Source organism: Protopterus annectens, chromosome 6.part0 (assembly GCF_019279795.1).
Source record: "Protopterus annectens isolate FY-2018-M chromosome 6.part0, PAN1.0, whole genome shotgun sequence".
In the NCBI taxonomy this organism is placed as follows: domain Eukaryota; kingdom Metazoa; phylum Chordata; order Ceratodontiformes; family Protopteridae; genus Protopterus; species Protopterus annectens.
Window position 1 is genome coordinate 681,490,407 of NC_056737.1, and position 22,686 is coordinate 681,513,092.

Consider the following 22,686-nt stretch of genomic DNA (forward strand, 5'->3'; position numbering starts at 1 on the left):
GGGGTTTAGGTCTGGGTGCAGTACCTTCCCCCGCTCCTGGGTCAAGAGGCCTGACCTCAGGGGAAGCAGCTTTGGGGGGCTGCAAGGTCAAGACTGCTTAGTAGGAGGTACCAATGCTGTCTGGTCCAATCTGGAGCAAGGAGGATGGCCTTTGGTCTCTCCTCTCTTATTCTGATCAGAACCCTGGGAATAAGGGGCAGAGGAGGGTATGCGTACACAAAGAGGGAGCTCCGGGGAAGGTCAAGGCATCCACCTTCCATGCTATGCTATGAGGTGATACTCCCTGGTACAAAACTTGTGCAGAGGTCCACTCCTGGGGTTCCCCCACTCCTGGGTGATTTGCAGAAAGATTTCTCTGTGGAGCTGCCATTCGTGGGGGTCCAGTAAGTTTCTGCTTAGGTGGTCTGCCAGTGTGTTGTTCATCCCTGCTAAGTATTGGGCAATTAGGTGTAGCCCCATGGAGGTGGCTGTAAGCCAGAGACTCGTGGCTAACCTGCACAAGGGGTAAGACTGGGTGGCCTCCTGCTTGTTGATGTACCACATGACTGTGGTGTCTGTTTTTATAAGGAGGACCCCTGGCCTGAGATGGGGTTGGAAGAAAGTTGGAGCCTTTTGCACTGCCATCCTTTCTTTCTGGCTGATGTGCAAGTCAAGTTGCTGGGCATTCCAAAGGCCTTGGGTACACCTGCCTGCTAGGTGAGCGCTCCAAGCTATGTCTGAGGCATCGGTGGTGATGGTCTGGCCAGAAGGGCGGAGGATGAAGGGAAGACCCTTGTTCATGGCAGAGGCCTCTGCCCACCAGAGAAATTCGTCCCTTATGCAAGGGATCAGTGGGAGAGTGGTCTCTAAGGACTGAGAGCACTGACACCAAAGGTTCTTAAGTACCACTGAAGTTTTCTCATGTAAAGCCTGGCAAGAGGGATGAGAAGGATGCAAGATGCCATGTATCCCACGGCTTGCAGGAACTTCCTCACAGTGAGGGGACTTCTGGAAGCCAGCTGGGTAAAGTAGAGAGGCAGAAAGCTCTGTTTTTCTGGGGATAAGAAGGCCATTTGGGTTGTTGTGTCTAGCATGGCTCCCTGGAAAATTTTCCTGGTGGGGTTTTACTTTGATTTTTTCTCATTGATGGTGAACCCTAGCGGACAGATGATCCGCTGTGGCGACCCCTGACCGGGAAAAGCCGAAAGAAGAAAAGATGGTGAAACCCTAGGGAAGTTAGGAGTGATCTGACAAAGAGAAGGTCCTGGAGCAACTTTTCTTTGCTGTCCGCCTGAATGAGGCAATCATCCAGGCAAGGGTAAATCTGTATATTTCTCTGTCTGCAGAATGCTATAGCAGGGGCCAAGCATTTTATGAATACTCTGGGAGCAGTAGATAAGCCAAAGTGCACTGCAGAGAACTGTAAGTGTTGATTGACTGTTTTGAAGCACAGAAATTTTCTGCACAATTCCCTGATGGGGATGTGGAGGTAGGCATATTTTAGGTATAGTGTCACAAGGCAGGCATTTTGTGTGAACATAGGCAGGAGTTGCTGAAAGGTTAGCATTTTGAATCTGGGGACCACCAAGGAGGTGTTCAGACTGGATAGATCCAGGATGGGGCGCCAAGTGTCCTCTTTTCTGGGAACAAGGAATAGTCTGGAGTAAAAACCTTTTCCTGTTTGATCTGGAGGGACAAGTTCTACTGCCCCCTGGGATATTAGTGTCTGGACCTGTTTTAATGCCTCTTCCCACAGGTTTTGGGGGGGGGGGGTCTGGGTAACTGCTTGGAATAGGGAGTTCGCGGAAGGAGAATCTGTACCCCTGAGAAATGATTTTTTAATACCCATTGGTCCTTGTTTATAGAGACCCAATTGTCCTTGAAGAGGGTGAGCCTTCCTCCTAGTATTTGATGAGTGAAAGGAGGGCAGAGAGGGGAGGGAGAATCATTGTGAGTGCTTGCCATAGAAGCTTGGCTTAGAACTCCCAGAGGCGGAAGTGGTCCATTGTTTGCTTCTTTGCTTGACCTGGGATAGAGGCCTAGATGGCCTGTCCCTGGGGGACTTACCTTGGTCCTGTCTGCTGGGTGCAGGGAAGGCCCAGTGCTTTGAAGCGAAGTTCCTGCTGAATCTGGGCAGTTGAACTTGAAAGAAATATTTTACTGTTTGCATACATTTTGCTTGGTCTTCCATCTTTTTAAGCACCTCTTCCGCTTTCCCCCCAAACAGGCGTTCCTTATCTACGGATGCATAAACAAGTTTAGACTTGACATGATCAGGGAGAGGTTGTTCCTTCAGCAGTGCATGTCTTCTAATAATAGATCCTGTCACTGCTGCCCTGCTAGAGGCTTCTAGGGCATCATATCCACATTGTAATGAGTGCTTGGCCACTTGACAGTGTAGTAATTCTGCCAGCTGTTTTGAGTTGGTACAGTCAGGAGAGGTAGCAATCTTCTGTTTTAGTTGTTCTAAAGTATGTTGTTGATATTTTAACATATGGAACTGACAACTGAGTGCTCTGATAGCTAAGGTTGCAGAGGTGTATACTTTCTTACCCAATCTGTCCAGAGCTCTGGGGTCTTTGTCAGAAGGAAGAGGATTCCTGGCAGAACTAGTCTCAGCTCCTTTGGGTCACTGTGTAATGGACCTCAGGGTCTGCAGCAGGGTTCCTGTACAGGCATTTGTGAGAATCCGGTACTCTGCATTACCTGTCAGGTTTAGTTGGAGCAGGAGGCAGGGCATCAGGGGCTAAGCTGGATTCATGGAAATCATCATCCACTACTTCCAGAATAGGTGGGATGGCCAGTGGTCTGTTGGGCCAGGTCCAGAAACTCTCTAAGTAGTTTCTTTGACTGTGGGAAGTCTTAAGATTCCCACTAAAAATGTTCCCTGAGGGAGTGAAGTGTTTCCCCAAAGGACAGGTCCTCTGGAGGGGAGGCTGAGGGGATGGATTCCTCTGCATCTGAATCCTCAAACAGTTAAGGGATGTTGTTCCTCTTAAAAGCAGAATAATCAGATTCCTCAAACTCTTGGTCTGTCATAATTTCTAGAGAAGGATGCCTTTTCCTTTTTGGAGTGGGGGCCTGAGTACATCGGATAAGGGAGATGAGATCCTCCGCCATTTTAAGCATTTGAGCTTGGGGTGTGGGTGCAGTAGCAAGATGGTGGCTAGAAGCAGATGTTTTCCTAGGAGTGCCCTGGCTTCGAGGCCAGAGAGAATCCGTCGGTCTCTGAGAAGTGGTAGTCGGATGAGATGATGTCGTTTTTTGTCTAGAATCAGTAGGGTGAAAGGCCTCCTCGGAAGCCGGTGTCTGCAACACGGCTCCAGACCCGACCAAGGCAGAGACGGCCAAAGGCTCGGAAGACAAAGTGGATTTCTGCGGCATACCAAACTCTGAAAGGGTCTTGATAAAGGCCTGCATAGAAAATGAGTCTGGCATAAGGGGCTGCAAAAGCGCCTCACTGAATTCCGGAGAAAGTACAGTTGTGTACACTTACCATAAATGTAGATGTTTGAGTGTATTAACTGTTGCAGTCATTACATTTGGGTAATCTGCTGACAGGTTGCCCTCAGTCGGCCTGATTAACAAAGTCTTGGGTCCTGCGTCGGTTGCTGTCCCTTCTTTCATGACGTCAGGGGTATACAACATGCAGCCGACGCCATTTTCATCAGTTTTTCTTGCCCCAGATGTCAGGTGTCCCCCAAATGGGGAGCAAAAAAAAAAAAATAAAAATAAAAAAAAATAATAATAGTAATAAAAAAATAAATAAATAAATTATATATATATATATATATATACATACACACACGCACACACGTGTGTATGTATATAATTTAGAACACACACAATATACTTCCAATCAAAAGCAAATACACCAAAAAGGCTTTTAAGCATATTAAAAGAAAGAAGAAGTATAGTAAGAGAAAAAGAGGGGGCTGGGGGGTGGTAACCAGGACTGCAACAGTGAATACACCCGAACATCTACATTTATGGTAAAGTGTACACAACTGTAGTATGTTCTTCACGTTTCACTGTTGCAGTCATTACATTTGGGTAGATTCCCAAAGCTATGGTTGGGAGGATGGATTTATACAGAATTAGGAGCAACTATAAGGCCCTGCAGGACAGCAGTGGCAAAGACAGCTCTAGATTTAGAGAAGAGCAGTAAATGGTAATGTTTGGTGAACGTATGAACTGAGCTCCAGGTAGCAGCTTCTAGAATGTCTCTGGTAGGAACCCCTTTCAGAAAGGCTTCAGAAGTAGATGCAGCCCTGGTGGAATGAGATCTGATCCCCTTGGGGACAGGTTTACCATGGTGCACATAGCAGAAACGAATATAATGGCTTATCCATTTAGAAATAGTCTGCTTTGAAATAGGTTTTCCCTCTGCCCCGGTAGCAAAAGCAACCAATAGTTGCTCAGATTTTCTTAGAGATTTTGTCCTGTTTAAGTAGAATATAAGTTGTCTGTGCACATCCAATGAATGCAGAATCCACTCACCCTTGTTCTGTGGATTGGGAAAGAAAGTTGGCAGATGAATGGTCTGATTAAGAGCCACACTGGATACTACCTTAGGCATGAAAGATGGATTGGTCTTGAGAGCCACCCTGTCTGGATGAAAAATAATGAAAGGCTCCAATGCCATAAGAGCCTGTAATTCTGAAATCAGTCTAGCTGAAGTAACTGCTAAAAGAAAAGCTCTTTTCCAGGAGAGAAATTTTAAATCTGCAGTAGCAGCTGGCTTAAAAGGAGGCAGAGTGAATTTTTCCAAAACAAAACTGTGGTCCCATGCAAGAGCTGGTGCTCTCCTGGGAGGTCTTAAATTTTTGGCCCCTCTGAGGTAATGATTTAGCAGAGGATGAGAAAAGAGGGGAGGGTTCTGTGTTGTAATGAGCGGAAATGGCAGAGGCATGGACTTTTACAGAAGAAAAAGATAGGCCCTTGTGAAGCATCTCCGTTAAATACTGCAGAATCTGAGGAATACTGGGCACTGCTGTGCTTATTCCTTGTGTCTGGTTCCAGGCACAGAATCTTTTCCATTTGTCCGCATAAAATGTTCTAGTACTAGGCCTTCTAGCCTCCAAAATGACATCCATCACAGGTTTGCTGAGAGATGTAACTGGTGAAATTAGTTGTTTAGCCATGCTGCAAGATTCAGAGTTTGGAGCAGAGTGTGCAGAATTTGATAGTTCTGCTGAGACAGTAGATAACCACGGAGGAACGTGTGACATATTGCGTAGGAGCAGGTACCAGTGTTGGCGAGGCCAGTCTGGAGCAATCAGTATCATTTTTGGTTTTTCCTGTCTGACTTTTAATAAGTCCTTGGAGAGCAGAGGTAGTTGAGGAAAGGCATAGAATGATAGGAGAGAGCATCCACATTCCAAGCTTTTTTGTGATGAATTCTTGTGCAGAATTTGTCCAACTGATAATTCTGGGGTGAGGCAAAAAGATCCATGTCTGGGCTCCCCCATTTGTGTGTCAACATGCTGAAGATTTGTGGATCCAGTTTTTATTCGTGTGGGTCCTTAAGATTTCTGCTTAGTGCATCTGCCAGAGTATTTTGCTTTCCTGGCAGGAATTGAGCTTGTAGATGTATTTGGTAAGTCAAGACAGTGTTCCACAATGCCATGGCTAGTCTGCAAAGGGGGTAGGAGTGGGTATCCCCCTGCTTGATTATGTACCACATGACTGTGGTGTTGTCTGTCTATCAGTAGTTGTCCTGGATGAAGGTAGTCCTTAAAGGCTGTCAGAGCATTCTGTACAGCTAGCATTTCTTTCTGGTTGATATGTAGGTGCATTTGATTTGGGCTCCATTGGCCCTGAATGCACCTCCCTGCCAGATGCATCCCCCAAATATAATCTGATGCGCCTGTAGTCAGGGTTTGGGCGGCAGGGGGTGGAGTGAATGACAGTCCCTTGTTTTGGTGGCAGCCCTCTGCCAACCATATGAACTCTAGCTGCAGGCAAGGAATGATAGGAATCATTGTTTCCAGGCTGTGACAATGTTGACTCCATAAGCATTTTAGGTACCATTGAAGTTTCCTCATATGCAGTCTTGCATATGGAATTATTAGGATGCAGGAGGCCATGAAACCCAAGACCTGCAGAATTTGTCTTGCAGACAGCTGGGTTGTTGTGGCCACCTGTTTGACGTAAGTCATCAATTTAATTTGTTTTTCTGGCATAAGGTAGGTCATTTGGGCAGCTGTATTCAAGCATGCACCCAGGAATGTAATTATTTAAGAGGGCACAGTTGTGATTTCTTTTTGTTTATGGTGAACCCTAGACAAGTTAGAAGTCTTTTTACTAACACCAGATGTTTTAGAAGAGCATCCTTGTTTTCTGTCTGAATCAGACAATCGTCCAGGTAAGGATACATTTGAATGTTTCTTTGTCTGCAAAATGCAATTACTGGTGCCAGGCACTTTGTGAAGACCCTGGGCATAGTAGATAAGCCAAAGGGCAGTGCAAAGAAATGGTAACGCAAATAGCCTGCTTTGAAGCAGAGGTATATTCTGCAAGATTCCCTGAGTGGGATATGCAGTTAAGCCTCTTAAGTCTAGAGTTACCAACCAGGCATCCTTGCCTAGCATAGCCAGTAACTTGAATTTTGGAATGTCCAGAAATGTACTTAAAATGGATAAGTCCAGAATTGGACGCCATGATTTGTCTTTTCTGGGTACCAGGAAAAGTCTTGAATAAAAACGTTGTCCCTTTTCCTTTTCTGGTACTGGTTGAATAGCCCCCATATTCATGAGGGACATAACTTGTTTCTGGGACTCTGCCCACTGATTTGGAGGCAGATCTAGCCATCCGTTTGGGATTGGCAACTTGTGGAAATGAAATATGTATCCCTGGGATACTATATTTAAAACCCACTTGTCCTGGGTAATTAGTTGCCAGTTTTGTGCATGATGTGCCAGTTTCCCCCCCCAAAGGGGCGGCCAAAAGATAAGTGCTTGGTGATTGCAGTGGAAAGTCATTGAGACTGTTTACCGTAGGAAGGTGCCTTGTTACTTCCAGATTTGGAGGTGGAGGCACCCCATTGTTTTGTTCTAGAAGTTCTTGTGAATGAAACGTGGAGCCTTTGGAATGTCTGGATTTGACCTGAGCAGCTCTGGTGGGTACTGGAAAGGACCAGTTCTTAGTAGGTCAGTGCCTACTGAACCTGGGTGGCTGCACTTGTAGGAAATCTTTTACAGTTTGTATAGATTTAGCTTTATCTTCCATCTTTTTCAAAACTTCTTCTGCCTTATTACCAAACAGACTGTCCTGTTGTAAAGGAGCATCCAACAATTTTGCTTTAACATGATCAGGCAGATTTTGCTCCTTGAGCCAAGCATGCCTTCTTATCACAGATCCAGTTACAGCGGCCCTGCAAGAGGCCTCCAAGGAATCAAAACCACATTGTAAAGTATGCTTTCCAACTTGTTCAGCTAAATGCAATAAATCCTGCAACTCTTTAATTTTCCACACAGTCAGAAATCAACATAATTTTCTGTTTAAGTACGCTCATGACATGCTGCTGATATTTAAGCATATGAAATTGACAATTTAAAGTCCTGATTGCCAAGGTTGCAGATATGTAAACCTTCTTACCCCATCTATCCAGCGCCCTGGAGTCTCTATCAGAAGGGGTAGGATTTTTAGCAGTAGAAGCCTTAACGCCCTTGGGACCCTGAGAAATGGTTTCAGGGTCAGCAGTTTAATATACAAATCTTTAGGCCTGAAAACACCCTCAGAAGCTGGTGCCTGCTCAGCGGCTCCGGACCCATCTAAGATAGAGACATCTGCGGGTTCAATAGTTAAAAGTGTCTCGCAGCATACCGGACTCCGAATGGGTCTCAGTAGAGGCCCGCGAATCAAAAGTAGAGGGTATCAGGGGCTGCGACAGTCTCACTGGAGTACCGGCGATCCAGCAACTGGCTTAGGAGAAGCTTCGTCGTCGGTTTTGGACCTTGACTGTCTGTCTTTGTCTTTTTCTTTGCATTTTTTAGGTATTACTGTAGTCGGATTGCTAACAGACGACATTTCTGGATAGTTAAATCTTGAGCCAAAATATTTTGATGCAAAAATATACCAACGCTCAATAGTACGCTGATTAAATTTAGCACAAAACCGACAGCAAGGCAAGTCGTGGTCAGGGCCTAGGCAAGGAATACAGTACAAATGAAAATCCTTATGAGGTATCTGCTTCCCACAAGTAATACAATTATTAACTTTTACTGACATCGATAAGGAGCAAGAAAAAGTTTCCCCAATGGGGTACTTAGCTTTAGGTTGAAGACTTCGGTTCTGAAACTCGAAAATGAAAATTTCAGGAGTCGGCCGACTGGCGCTTGCGAACTGCTTCTGCTTTGGGCACCGCGCGGCAAGAAAGACTGATTAAAATGGCATTGGCTGCATGTTTTATACCCCTGACGACCATGGAAGAGGAGAGAGCAACCGACGCAGGACCCAAGACTTTGTTATTCAGGCCGACTGAGGGCAACCTGCCAGCAGATTACCCAAATGTAATGACTGCAACAGTGAAACACGAAGAACATCTGACTACTTGCTTAGCGGTAGCGTTGTTGGAAAGCTTAGCCTTGTGTGGCTTGTCTCTATCTTTACGTTTTTTCGGAATTTCAACAAATTGTTTGCTGATGGACACTATCGGAATTCAGAGACGGAACACAAAAATAACTGTCTACAAAAAGAGCTCTGCAGCAAATGGTTCTCACATTAAAGAGGGCACAGAACCGGCAACAAGGGACGTTGTGGTCTGGGTCTAAACAAGTGATGCAGTAAGAATGAAAGTCTCGGTGTGGGATCTGCTTTCCACAGGCGAGACAATGGTCAACTTTTTTGGACATCAGTTAGAGCCATAAAAAAGGGTCCCCAACAGGGTACTTAGCTTTAGATGTTTTCTGCTGAAATTTAACTTCTGGTAGTGGCTGACCATGACGTCTGCTGCCTTGCTTTATAGTACTGATGACCTGACATCAGACTACAGGTGACGACAGCGGACACACAAAAACATTGACTCTCTTATTCGGGCCGGCCGAGGGCTACCACAGCAGGGATAACCCACAGGTGAAGACTGCAACAGCGAAACACGAAGAACATCTGAGACCAGAAAACAAAGAACTGATAACTCCAGTACATACAACCTGGAACAACACAAGAAGGGTGCACTAAAGAAATATTTCATTACCTCAAGGGACCGGAATTCCAAAATGGAAGAGTCTGTTCTAGAAGAAGATATTCCAGACCAAGACAACCCAAATGAAGTCAGATGAGGAGTGGCTTAATGAGAAATATTTTAACAACACAGGGTAACACCTTCATGGAAGAGTTAAGCTTCAGTCAGAGAAAAAAAAAACAGCTTTTTTTAACAGGATGTGGAAAGAATTGGTAATAAGGAGCTGCTCCAGTTTACCAGCAAGGTAAGAAAAAGGTGCGATGAAGTGAGCTGAGAAATCATCATATGCTGAAATTATAAGGAATTAAGTAAGCTTGAACAGGCAGTTAGAACCCATCAACACTACCTGACTAAAGAAATAAACCATTCTATTTAAACAATACATATACCTCCCACAATTGATCTACAGCTGCACACACTGAAGACCACCCTCATCTCCAAGTCCAACAGATTTGAAGCTTAAAAAAAAAAAAAAAAAAACTGCCTTGACATTCATACCACTCCACAGTTTCAGATGGACAAACTTAAGAATGCAGTCTCTGTGCGCACAAGACTACACACACATGTATAAACATCAACTTGCACATGCTCAGTTCAATAGCTTAACACCATATGTGAAATTACTCCTCACCAAAACACTGCCTAACAATAATACACATTACAAGCTTTCAAAAAACAAACCTATTCCAGTGTACAAATCTCTGATTGTGAGCTATGCTACCTTACCAGAGACCTTGTGACATCTGGTCACTCATTTCTCCTAATCCATACCAATCAGGGATAAATCCATCATTACCCACTAAAGACAGTTTAGTTATAATCATGCATACATTTCACTTGCCTACCTCTGCAATCTAGTAAATAGAAAGTATTAGTTTACTTCATTAACACTATTCCAAATACATGACACAAAAGTACAGACAAAACACAAAATGGTTTAAGAGTTAAAGGCAAAAACTATACCTTACAGACTCCTCCATTCTGGCACTGCCCATGACAGTCCCTGACATCTGTTAACAAAAGCAAGACACATTAAGCATTTTCATAACAGTTGCTTTTTTCAATAACAAATGGAAAACAGAATTAAGAAGGAATCAACTACTCTCAGTTTCTGAGTGAAATGTTGCTCAGCTTAACCTCCTCATTCTGTAAATAAAAATGTAATTTGCCATGAATGTAAGTGAGCAAAATGTACACTTCCCAACATGAAACTCTCCTTTTGGAGGAAGTGTGAAAACCTGGGCACAGGACAAAGAGGTGTATATTAGCAAAGTACTTCAGCATGTCTATAAACTGTTCACTTAATGAAGACCCACAGCAGTGGCAGTTAAAGTAATGATACTTCTCAAAAAAATGTAGAAAGTTAAACTATGCAGGTCTAGTCACATTGCTATTCTGAATATGGATACACTATTATGCAACAGCTAAAGAGTAGGATTACCAATACTAACCATTACAAATCAAAATAAACTTAAAAGTTTCAAGTTCATCAGAACACTAATGTTTCACTACAGATGGTTACAACTCTGATCACACTGGGAACCCTAGACAGGTTACAACTCTGATCATACTGAGAACCCAAGACTACAAAAGAAACTGTTCAATGTAATCTTCAGTCTTTTTTAAAATAGGATGCATTCCTCTCCATGTAAGATGCTTCGTTCACTGTCCCGTGACTAACAAGGCATTACCAATATAGCTCTTATGAAAATTAAGTCAATGAGTATCTACAACTGCAGTGCTCAGGGGGGCACACTGCAGTGCTCAGTGCCTGCACTGCACAAAGGGAGGGGGGTACTTTATCAAGCACAGCACTGGACTGCAAATTCTGCAATTCCTAAGGAACTAGTGACCCTAGTGAACTATTTTATCTTAAAACATTGCTGCACAAACAGACGCTGCAAATGTATTATAATCTTGCACAAAACATGGAAAAAAAACACTCCAAATTTCATAAAGTTTTATAAAGGCTCATCTCAGTCTAGAAGGCTACTTACAGCAAGCCGAGATAATGGCTGTAATATGGCCACTATGTCCTGCAAAATTTCAATAAGGGGGCTCACCGGCACAACAATCTTATGAGTGGTAAGCAGTGAAGTGGTAAATAGTACTCCTCAATATCTAAATGGCCACACCATTTGCACTCATTACCTGAAATTATGCTTAGCAGATTCTGCTTCCTATCTGTACCACTAATCTCAGGCATCAGTTCACCACTCAAAACTCAACTACCCTCAAAATTGGTCAAGCCTGTGTTTTGGCCCAATTAATCACCTAAATACTAACAGATGTCATGGTGGGGGGGCAGCTGTTAGTACTGTCGCTTCACTACACTTTGTTCACCAGTCTGTTCATCTGTGGTGTCTTCTGTGTAGTTTACTTATTCTCTCAGTATGTTTTCACTGGGTGCTCTGGTTTTCTTCCAAATTCCAAAAACCTACCATAAATGCTAAATGTACACGTGAGAGAATTAGTCAGTCTTAATATTGTGTGTGTGTGTGTGTGTGTGTGTGTGTGTGTGTGTGTGTGTGTGTGTGTGTGTGTGTGTGTGCACGCATGTGAATGAGACAATGATACTGAGTGAGCAATGCAATGGACAACTTCTCTACTTTACACCTGTTACTTGCTGAGACAGGCTCCGGCACACTTGTGACCCTGAATCAGATAAAAATGGATATCCCAAAATACAGACATGTTAACATTATTAAATGAATATAAACTACCATGCCATAAACTGAAACAAAAGACTGGCTTCTCTACCACACAGGGATACCCCCGATGCTGATTCAGACAGCCTAAGTTTGAATACTGGCTTGGGTGTTGGGATACTTGGATGGGGGAGGACAGAATAGTTGACACTAGCTCATCCTTTTCCAATGGAGGGGAGGAGGAGGAAGCGGGTGCTTTTGGGTAGCCGATCATCACCACTGCAAATGGTGGCTTAACAAGGCATCAAAATAGACAAAAGTGAGGAAAAAGACTTGGCGAGCCCAAGCCAGTCACAACAGTCTTAGCCTGTGGGTGGAAGCATGCACATGCAGGGGGAAAACCCAACACACCTCACAAAGACATGGGTGCTCACAAAGGGAATGGGGGGGTTGGGACCTTACAAAATTCCTACTGCTGGGATGCCAGCAAAGGTGCAAACCATGTCCATGGGTGCCTGGATGACTGCATGACTTGTCAGATCTCACCCCTGTGCTAGCAATACTAAATACGGTGGGGGGGATGGTGTCATAACCCGGAGCTTGGTAGTGTCATCAAGCACCTACATTATGCAACCAGCTCACAAATGCAAACACGTCGGGGGACAGGACAGAAAGGAATGACACAAATTAGGACTTTATTCAAACTCATACTCTAAATTCTAAAATGTAAAACATACACATACTACAATGAAATAAACTTAAATACCAGAAGTACTCATGACAGGGATGGTCTGTTAGTTTCATAAGTCATTAATTTGTCATACTGATGGCTCCAGTTCAAGGAGGACTTTATGACAAAGTTCTGATCACTAGAAGGGAGGAAGTGTCTTAATTCCATTACACAGAACTATCATTACACAGTGAAATAACCTCAGAGGAGGCACATCCATATGGTTGGCACACAGACATTATATGTAACATCTCCTCTTTGGGACCACAGATGGTGGGAAAAGCCTCTCATGAATTTGATAGCATTCAGCTACATGGGGATTCTGGTACACATGGTTAGCTTAACCTTTAACTATTAAACACAGGTTAGCCCTAGTCAAAGGGACAATGGTTAAGCCATAAACAAAGGCATGCAATGGTAAGCCTTGGTGCCTCCAGAAACATTGACCAATCCCATGATTGTACAGGATAAAAACTAAACTGGAAAAAATTAAAAAAAATTATTTCTGCCAACAATTTATGGTGTAAACACTATTTGGTTACAGTTACAACACAAAGCATGTGTATACTACAACTTAAGGTTAGTATTAAAACAGTGCAACACAACAAGTGCAAACCTTCCCCACCCTCAAAAGTAATGACAATTTAATACTAACGGATATCACAATTTAGTCCAGTCCACCCCGGAATGCAGTTACAATAATATCCGCCAATCAGGTTTCTGCAAGAGTAAGCATTAGCACAGGGTTTCCCATCACACTCATTAGCATCTGTAGAACAAATGAAGAAAAGTAAGAAGTAGGTTCCAAACACCAAGCAGCAACACAAACTTACATGCATAATCATTACCAGTCACAGAAATTGTTAATATATTCAGAGTTTCATTGATTATAACCTTAGCAACTGCACTTATTTAAATCACATGCACTTATTTAAATCTTAATGCTAGCCTTCCTATAAATTAGCAGTTCATACTGAAGGTCAAATATCAGCCATGTCATTTAGTAATGCATTTCAATCACCAAGTTGTTAGGTTAACATGCAGTAACTGAAGACAGGGTTGTAAACCACCACCACTTTTAAGCAAGATTATGCAAACAAAGCCAGGGAAATAAATAACTTGGTAAGAAGGGGTTACTATCTTGCATAAACTTAAAATTCCTGTAGAACTCAATCTACAAAACACAATTCTATCTATTGTTACTGACAACTAAACCATACTACAATCATCTAGTTTGAAACATTTTGCTTTTAGATACAGCACCTACTCTACCTTTCTTAATTAATACAAAATAGTCGTAGTTATAACGGATACTAAATGTGCTGTCTGCATTGAACAAGTAATATTTCAGTTTTTATAAAAGAATGCTTTAACACCTTACCAAGTTGGCAAGTTTTTCCTGCCCACTGAGGTGGGCATAAGCATTCAAACCCATTAACTCTGTCAATGCACATTCCCCCACGGGCACAAGGATTACTGGCACATTCATTAATATCTGCAGAAGAGAAGGACAAAATAGTTTAGCCACTGAATTTAATACTACTTCTGGTATACATGAAAAAAAGAATTACAAAATATATATTTTTAAGCATTATGTTTTAAAAGCATCACTAAATAAAATAGGTTTCAACCACTTCTAAAAGAAAGCATATTAAGAAAGACATGCATTATGGTACAGGGTGTAATATGAAGGCAATTCACTACAACCAACTAAATTTATTTAGGTGCTTTTAACAAAACACTTAAAAGATTAAAATGCATACAGTAAATAGATTAAACAGACAAAAAACAAATTTAAAAATTCTGCTATTTCAAGTGTGAAACTCCCTTCTGCTGATAAAAAAATGACAAAAGTTTGACATGTCGAAAAAAACAAAAAAGGAAAAAAAGTACTAAATGAGCAATCTAAACTGATCCATCCCACTGGCATTAACAGCCCATTTGAATAGAAAGGTCTTCAAAGATCAGCACATCCATGTGCTGCACTCCCTTAAACTCCATGGAAAAGGGTTCTAAGGGTGCTGGCTCAATATGTAAATAAATGCCAACTCAACTTTTCCAAATGCATCCATGGAACTACCAGTAACTACTGGGGAGCAGAAAACAAAACCCAGGTAGAGAAATACAGCACTATAAGCTCCCGCAGGTATGAAGGACCCTCACCAAGTACAGACAAGTATATTATCAAATTATTTTAACATTATATGGAAAGACAAGAACGAAAGCAAGCTTCTCAAAACATGCTTAATATGCTGGGAATGTGGCATATCACTATACAGCCTGGCAGTGAAGTTTTGCACAAGCTGTTACATGGTCGCTTTTGGTGCTGGGAAGTCCCAGACAAAGTGCATTATAGTAATCCAGGCAGGGGAAAAAAAAGCATGCGAATGATTAGAGAGTCCTGACACTCGATTCTTTGATTATTCACTACCAAAAATATGTGTGTGCAAGTCAAACTATACACAAAAAAGTACTCTTGTCATATAAGCAACACTGCACACACACACACACACACACACACACACACACACACACACACACACACACACACACACACACACACACACACACACACACACACACACACACACACACACACACACACACACACACACTTTGCATTTCCTCTCCTAATAGGATTGTTAACTACATAATATATACATTATATGCATTGTATAAAATATCATGCCAATATTCAAGAAACACCAAGTTAACATGACAGTCATGTAACATCCAAAAGTGAGTTACACTTAAGGTGTGTTTTGCTGACTAACCAGGCAAATTTGATTCAATGTGTTAATCAAAGTAGCAAGTATGCTAAAAAAAGAAGTTAGGTCCTCACCATAACGTTCCATGTGGAGTGTTCATCTCGCCTTTGTTCTTACAAATGGGTGTCGGAGCCGATCCTTGGCTCCGAGTCGGCCGCTTAGCAAAGCTCTGCATCTAGGAGAAGCTCGAGACCAACCTGCCTCCCACAATTCCCTCTGCCTCTACCTCAGATCTAGTTTGCAAAACAAGACCATTTCCAGCAATAACAAAGGTAATCAAGCATAAAAGGGATACATAAGTATACATAAGGAGCAGTAACTAGCTCAAGCCAGTAGGAACAACAGAGAGACCACTAGTGGGAGACAAACAGACCAGACTTCTAAATCCGTACGTTCTTCCAGACCTGAGGGTGGGAGGGTGGGGATGTAAGAACAAAGGCGAGATGAACACTCCACATGGAACGTTATGGTAAGGACATAACTTCTTTATGTGAGAGTGTTCAATCTCGCCGTTTGTTCTTACAAATGGGTAGCGTCCCTAGCTCCGTTACCCTGAGTGACTCACGGAAGAACGTTCCTGAGCACAGTGGAACCAAAAGATGCTCTATCCCTGGAAGTCCTATCAACTTTATAATGAGTGATGAATGTATGCGGTTTAGACCAAGTGGCGGCTGCACAAATAGTGTCCAATGGCAGACGAGCCGCATGAGCCAGAGATGTGGAAACTGACCTAGTAGAATGTCCCTTTGGTTTGGTGGGCAAATTCTGGTTTGAAGCAGAATACATGAAGGTTATACAATCAGTTAGCCATTTAGAAAGTGTGCGCTTAGTCACTGCCATGCCCTTTTTGTTGTCCGCAAAGGCTATAAAGAGTTGGTCCGCTTTCCTATGGTCCTTAGTTCTATCCAGGTACAATCTGAGTTGTCTATGAACATCCAATTTGTATAACATATATTCCAGCTTGTTGGAGTGGTTCTTGAAAAATGTAGGAAGCTCAATGGACTGATTAATGTTGGCAACCAAACAAACCTTAGGGAGAAAGGAAGGGTTGGGTGCGTAATGATACCCTGTCAGGGTGAAAAATTAAATATGGCTGCTTGATGGAAAGTGCCTGAAGTTCTGATACTCGTCTGGCTGAAGTGATAGCTACTAGGAAAAGAGTCTTCCAAGACGAGAACTTTAAGGAACAGGAAGAAGCTGGTTCAAAGGGTGGTAAAATTAACTGGGATAAGAGTAAATTTAGATTCCAAGGAGCTGTAGGTAACTTAACTGTTGGTCTGAGATGAAAGGACCCTTTCATGAAGGCTTTAACAAAGCCTATGAGCCATAATGGGAGCCCCGTTTTCTCCTATGTGAAACTTGGAAACAGCGGCCAACTGAACTTTTAAAGTGGCAGTAGAGGCTCCTTGGTGAAACAGAATGGACAGGAATTCCAAAATCTTGTTTAGGGGGGCTACTAAAGGATCCAAATGCTGTGTATTCGCCAAGTGGATGAAACGTTTCCACTTACTGGTATAGATTTTAGTAGTGGAAGCCTTATGGGAGGCGACCAGAATGTTCTGGACCGCCGGAGAGAGAAGGTCAGACCTGGCTAAGTAGGGAAGTGGAGCAGCCAGGCTGCTAACTTGAGGGATAGGAGCGACGGGTGAGGAGCTCCTGACGAATGAGTCAGCAGATCTGGCACTGGGTCCAGAATCCAGGGCTCCTGCATTTGGTGGGCTTGAAGAAAGGGGAACCAGATCTGTTGAGGCCAGAATTGGGCAATGAGAATTCTAGTCCTCTCCTGGTCCTTGGCTTTCTGAAGAAATTTCGGGAACAGTGGTATAGGAGGGAAAGCGTACAGGAGACCCGGGGGCCAATCGTGAATCAGAGCGTCCCTGGGGACATCCCCTGGAGGGGGTAAAAGGGCAAAGTAGCTTCTGCATTTGGTGTTCATTGGAGACGCAAACAGATCGCAGCAAGGATGGCCCCATTTGCGGAAAATCCTTTCCGCCACTTTCTGATTGAGGGACCACTCATGAGGTAACAGGATGGCTCTGCTCAACCTGTCCGCTATGATGTTGGATAACCCCGGGATGTGCGTTGCTATTAGAAAGCGGCCCGTGGACTCTGCCCATTGCCAAATTCTCATGGCCTCTCTGCACAACTGGTAAGACCTGGTTCCTCCCTGTTCGTTTATGTACCAGACTACGGACATGTTGTCCGTCTGTACTGCAATAGTCCCTAGAGGTAGAAGGGGGGAGAAGTGTTGCAATGCTAGAAACACTGCCCTCATCTCTAGAACATTTATGTGCAGGTTGTACTCTAAGCTGGACCATTCGCCTTGGACTGTCTTTCCCTGAAAGATGCCCCCCCACCCTATCAGGGAAGCGTCCGTGGTCACCGTGGTCGTTGTGTTGGCTAACACAAACTATCGGCTGCTGATGAGGTTGTGATCCTGTAACCACCAAGACAGGTGTGCTTTGCAGGAATCTTATGTGAATCTCGTGTGTCAGCGGTAACTGCTGGAACGACCACTGTGTGAACAGCCGCCATTGGAGAATTCTCATGTGTAACCTCCCCATGGGAACTGCAATGAGGGAAGCTGACATGAGCCCTAAGACTTTTAGGACTAGTTTGGCTGGGGACTTCTTGGATAATAGTAGGAGAGATACGTGTTGTTGTAGGGAAGCTATTCTTGCGGAGGGTAGTTTTACTAGCAAAGAACGGGTATCTAGGTCTGCGCCTATAAATGAAATATGCTGTGAGGGCTGTAACGCAGATTTTTTTTAATTTATCGAAATCCCTAACAGAGCACAAAGGCTGATTGTGTAATCCCTGGCCTGCATCAGTTGATGCTCGGTGGTGGCAGTAAGGAGCCAGTCGTCTAGATATGGAAACACCCGGAATCCTAGGCGTCTCAAGTGAGACGCTACCCACTGCCATGCATTTGGTGAAAACCCTGGGGGCTGAGGTTAGACCAAAGGGCAGGGCCCGAAACTGAAAGTGACTGGCTCCCAACCGGAAGCGCAGGTGATCTCTGGACACTCTGGCCATCTTGATGTGGTAGTAGGCGTCCCTGAGATCTACTGAGCACATCCAGTCATCCTTCTGTAAAAACGGAAGGACCGACTGAAGCGTGACCATCCGGAACTTTTCTTTCTTCACAAATGTATTGAGATTGCTTAGGTCCAGAATTGGCCTCCAGTCCCCTGTCTTTTTTGGAACTAAAAAGAACCTTGAGTAAGTTCCGGAGGCTTTTTCAGACATATCCTGTAGAACAAGACCTGCACAAAAAACTGAAACACTTCTGTCAAGAAAAGTGGTTAAAGGTACACAAACACAGCAGTAATAATGCAGGTATCCAATCACAAGAAAAATCAGAAGAAAATAGCTTATCTTCCCAAAAGTTGGTCAGAGCTCAAAAACTCGATGCGATCGGTTGCAGCGGCAAACTAGATCTGAGGTAGAGGCAGAGGGAATTGTGGGAGGTAGGTTGGTCTAGAGCTTCTCCTAGATGCAGAGCTTTGCTAAGCGGCCGACTCTGAGCCGGGGATCGGCTCCGACACCCATTTGTAAGAACAAACGGCGAGACTGAACACTCTCACATTAATATACTATATGAATGGTAGGCAAGGTTACTTTAACTGGGAAATCAAAGGTGTGCATTTACAATCTCCAAACATTCGATCCACATTTCCAAATGGGGACAAGCAGCCTTTATGAATGCCACTTAGACGCTGTGTGTTCAGGAAGGTAGAGAGGACACAGATTTTCTAGTTTGTTTACATTAAAAACCACATCCAGTGGTACAGAGCTGTTTTTATACTTAATCACATTCTGAAATTTATATTCACTTTACTTAAGAGTTAATAGTTTACCATGTGTAAAATTTGCAAAGTACAGTTGTGTACACTTATCATAAATGTAGTTGTTCAAGTGTATTCATTGTTGCAATCATCGCACTTGGGTTACCTGGCTGCAGGTAGCCCTTAGTCAGCCCGAATACCAGAGTCTTGGGATTTCTACGTCTGATGTTGTCGCCTTTTCCATGACGTCAGGTCGTCAGGGGTATAAAACATGCAGCCGCCATTACATCAGTTTTTCTTGCCCTAGATGTCAGGAGCCCCCAAAATAGGAAGCTATTACATGGTGTGGAACACTTCCAATAAAAAGTAAATACCCCTGCCATAAGAGATGGCCATAAAGAGGATAGGTAAAAAGGAGAGAGAAAACCAGGGGGCTAGAGGGAGGGAAACCAGAACTGCAACAGTGAATACACTCTAACATCTACATTTATAGTAAGTGTACACAACTGTACTATGTTCTTTGTGTTTCACTGTTGCAGTCATCACACTTGGGTTGATTCCCAAAGCTGAGGAAGGGTGGAGGCAGTCAAGTGTTGGGGCTGGCTAGTGGACCTTGTAAGACTGCTGTAGCAAATCCAGCTATAATTGTAATGCTTGGTGAATGTGTGTGCAGAACTCCAGGTTGCAGCTTCCAGGATGTCCCTGGTGGGGACCCCCCTGAGAAATGCTGTAGAGGTTGAAGTAGCTCTAGTGGAATGAGTTCTGATCCCCAGAGGGGTAGGTTTTCCATGGTGCTTGTAGCAGAAATGGATGCAGTGTGCTATCCATTTGGAAATGGTTTGCTTCAAAATGGCATTGCCCTCTGCCCCTGTAGCAAAGTTGACTAGTAGCTGGTCAGATTTTCTGAAAGGCTTAGTCCTGTTCAAGGTAGAACCTGAGCTGTCTGTGCATACCCAAGGAATGGAGGATCCTTTCCCCTCTATTCTGAGGATTAGGGAAAAAGGTTGGCAAATGGATGGATTGGTTTAAAGCCGCACTGGATACCACCTTGGGCATAAAGGAAGGGTTAGTCCTGAGGGAAACCCTGTCAGCATGGAAACTAATGACAGGCTCCACCGCCATTAGGGCCTGTAACTCAGACACTCTTCTTGCTGAAGTAATAGCTAGAAGTAAGGCTGTTTTCCAAGAGAGGAATTTTAACTGTGCTGAAACAGCAGGTTCAAAAGGGGGAAGTGTAAGCATTTCCAGTATAAAGTTAAGGTTCCAGGCTGGGGTGGGAGCTCTCCTAGGGGCCTTAAATTGTTAGCTCTCAGGAATTGCTTGATGAGAGGGTGAGAAAAGAGAGGAGGCTAAGTATTATAATGAGCTGAGATGACAGAGGCATGAATCTTAACGGATGAGAAGGATAGGCCTCTGTGGAGCAGCTCTGCTAGGTAATCAATGATTTGAGGTAAGTTGGGCAAAGCTGTGTCCTTTCCTTGAGAATGACTCCAAGAACATCTTTTCCACTTTTCAGCATAGGATTTCCTAGTACTAAGCATTCTGGCCTCAAGGATGACGGCCAGCACCCGTTTGCTGAGGGATGATGGTGGTGTACTCATGGGATAAGCCAGGCTGCAAGGTTTAGGGTTTGCAGCTGTGGATGCAAAAGCTGTCCCTCCTGCTGAAACAGCAGGGAAGGTGTCTGATGTAGTTGCCAGGGTGGCACTGCTGTTAGACTGCGTAGGAGTGGGTACCAGTGCTGGCGTGGCCAGTCTGGTGCAATAAGGATTGCCCTTGGCCTGTCCTGTTTGATCTTGAGTAGTACTTTTGAGAGGAGGGGCAGAGGAGGAAAGGCATAAATTGAGAGGTTTTCCAATGTAAAGGATAGGGCGTCCACCTTCCAGGCTCTGCTGTGAGGGTTCCTGGTGCAAAATTTGTTCAATTGGTGGTTTTGGGGGAGGCAAAAAGGTCCACCTCCAGAGTTCCCCAGCTCTGGGTTAGAAGTTCGAATGAGTTGGGTTCCAGTTTCCACTCGTGAGGGTCCAGTAGATTTCTGCTTAAGTAGTCTGCCAGTGAATTCTGCTTGCCTGGCAGGAAATGAGCTTGTAGGTGCACTTGGATACTCAAGGCTGTGTTCCACAGAGCCATGGCTAACCTGCAGAGTGGGTAAGAATGAGTTCCGCCCTACTTGTTTATGTACCACATAACTGTGGTGTTATCCGTCTTTATCAGGAGCTGTCCTGGAAGGATAAGGTATTTGAAGAATGTCAGAGCATTCTGTACAGCTAGCATTTCTTGATTGAGTGATATGCACTGGAATTTGTTCTGGGTTCCATTTGCCTTGAATGCATTTTCCTGCCATGTGAGCCCCCCCCCCCCCATGCATAGTCTGATGCGTCTGTTGTCAGGGTTTGGGCGGCCAGGGGTTGAGTGAAAGAAAGTCCCTTGTTGTGGTTGCATGCTTCTGCCCACCAAAAGAACTCTGCCCTTAGACAAGGTATGATAGGAATCACTGTTTCCAGGTCCTGAGAATGTTGACACCAAAGACTTTTCAAGTACCATTGAAGTTTCCTCATATGCAGTCTTGCATATGGAATTAGCAGAAAGCATGAGACCATGAACCCTAGGGCTTGCAGTATTTTCCTTGCAGATAGCTGGGTTTTGCTGGCTATTAGTTTGAAATAGTTTGTCAAATGGACCTGCTTTTCTGGTGCGGAATGCCATCTGGGAAGTTGTGTTCAAGTTTGCTCCCAAGAATACAATTTGCTGGCTGGGCACCAGTTATGATTTCTTTTCATTGAAGATGTATCCCAGTGAAGTTAGAAGTCTTTTTACAAATGCCAGGTGCTGAAGTAGCAATTCCTAACTGTCCGCCTGAATCAGGCAATCATCCAAGTATGGGTAGATTTGAATATTTCTTTGCCTGCAGCCAGGCATTTTGTGAATACTCTGGGCGCAGTAGATAAGCCAAAGGGAAGTGCAGAGAACTGATAGTGCATACAGCCTGCCTTGAAATGTAGGTATTTCCTGCAAGACTCCCTTATGGGGATGTGCAGATAAGCTTCTTTTAAGTCCAGGGTGACTAACCACGCAACCTTGGCTAGCATAGGAAGAAGCTGTTGCAGTGTAAGCATTTTGAATTTTGGGACCACCAGAAAGGTGTTGAGGATTGATAGATCCAGGATTGGGCGCCAAGAGCTCTCTTTTCTGGGCACCAAGAACAGTCTGGAGTAGAAACCCTGTCCCCTTTGTTCTACTGGAACAGGTTGAATAGCCCTAATATGGAGAAGGGAAAGTACTTGCTTTTGAGCCTCTGTCCACTGGTTTGGAGGAAGGTCTGGCAACCCGCTTGGTGTTGGCAGTGAGTTGAAGTAGAATCTGTATCCCTGGGATACAATGTTTAGAACCAATCGGTCCTGAGTAATGGACATCCATTTTTTGTATGAAGGGCGAGTTTTCCTCCTAGGGGTGCAAGTACTTGGGTATGGCTGGGAAGGATAACTGGAAAGTCATTGTGAACTTTTTCCATAAGGGGTGGCTTACCACTCCCTGGTTTTGAGGTGGAAACGCTCCACTGTTTAGATCTCTGCATACCCTGAAACTGTAG

General features: G+C 43.9%; 1 protein-coding gene across 1 annotated transcript in view; it reads right to left on the reverse strand.

Annotated features, from left to right (window-relative positions):
* Positions 1 to 22,686, reverse strand: part of JAG2 (jagged canonical Notch ligand 2) — a gene marked incomplete in the record, with an annotated part of 565,751 nt that overhangs the window by 141,409 nt on the left and 401,656 nt on the right. Inside the window, 3 exon segments of the mRNA XM_044074368.1 lie at positions 10,127 to 10,173; positions 13,197 to 13,310; positions 13,923 to 14,036. Of these exon segments, the coding sequence (XP_043930303.1) occupies positions 10,127 to 10,173; positions 13,197 to 13,310; positions 13,923 to 14,036 (275 nt within the window).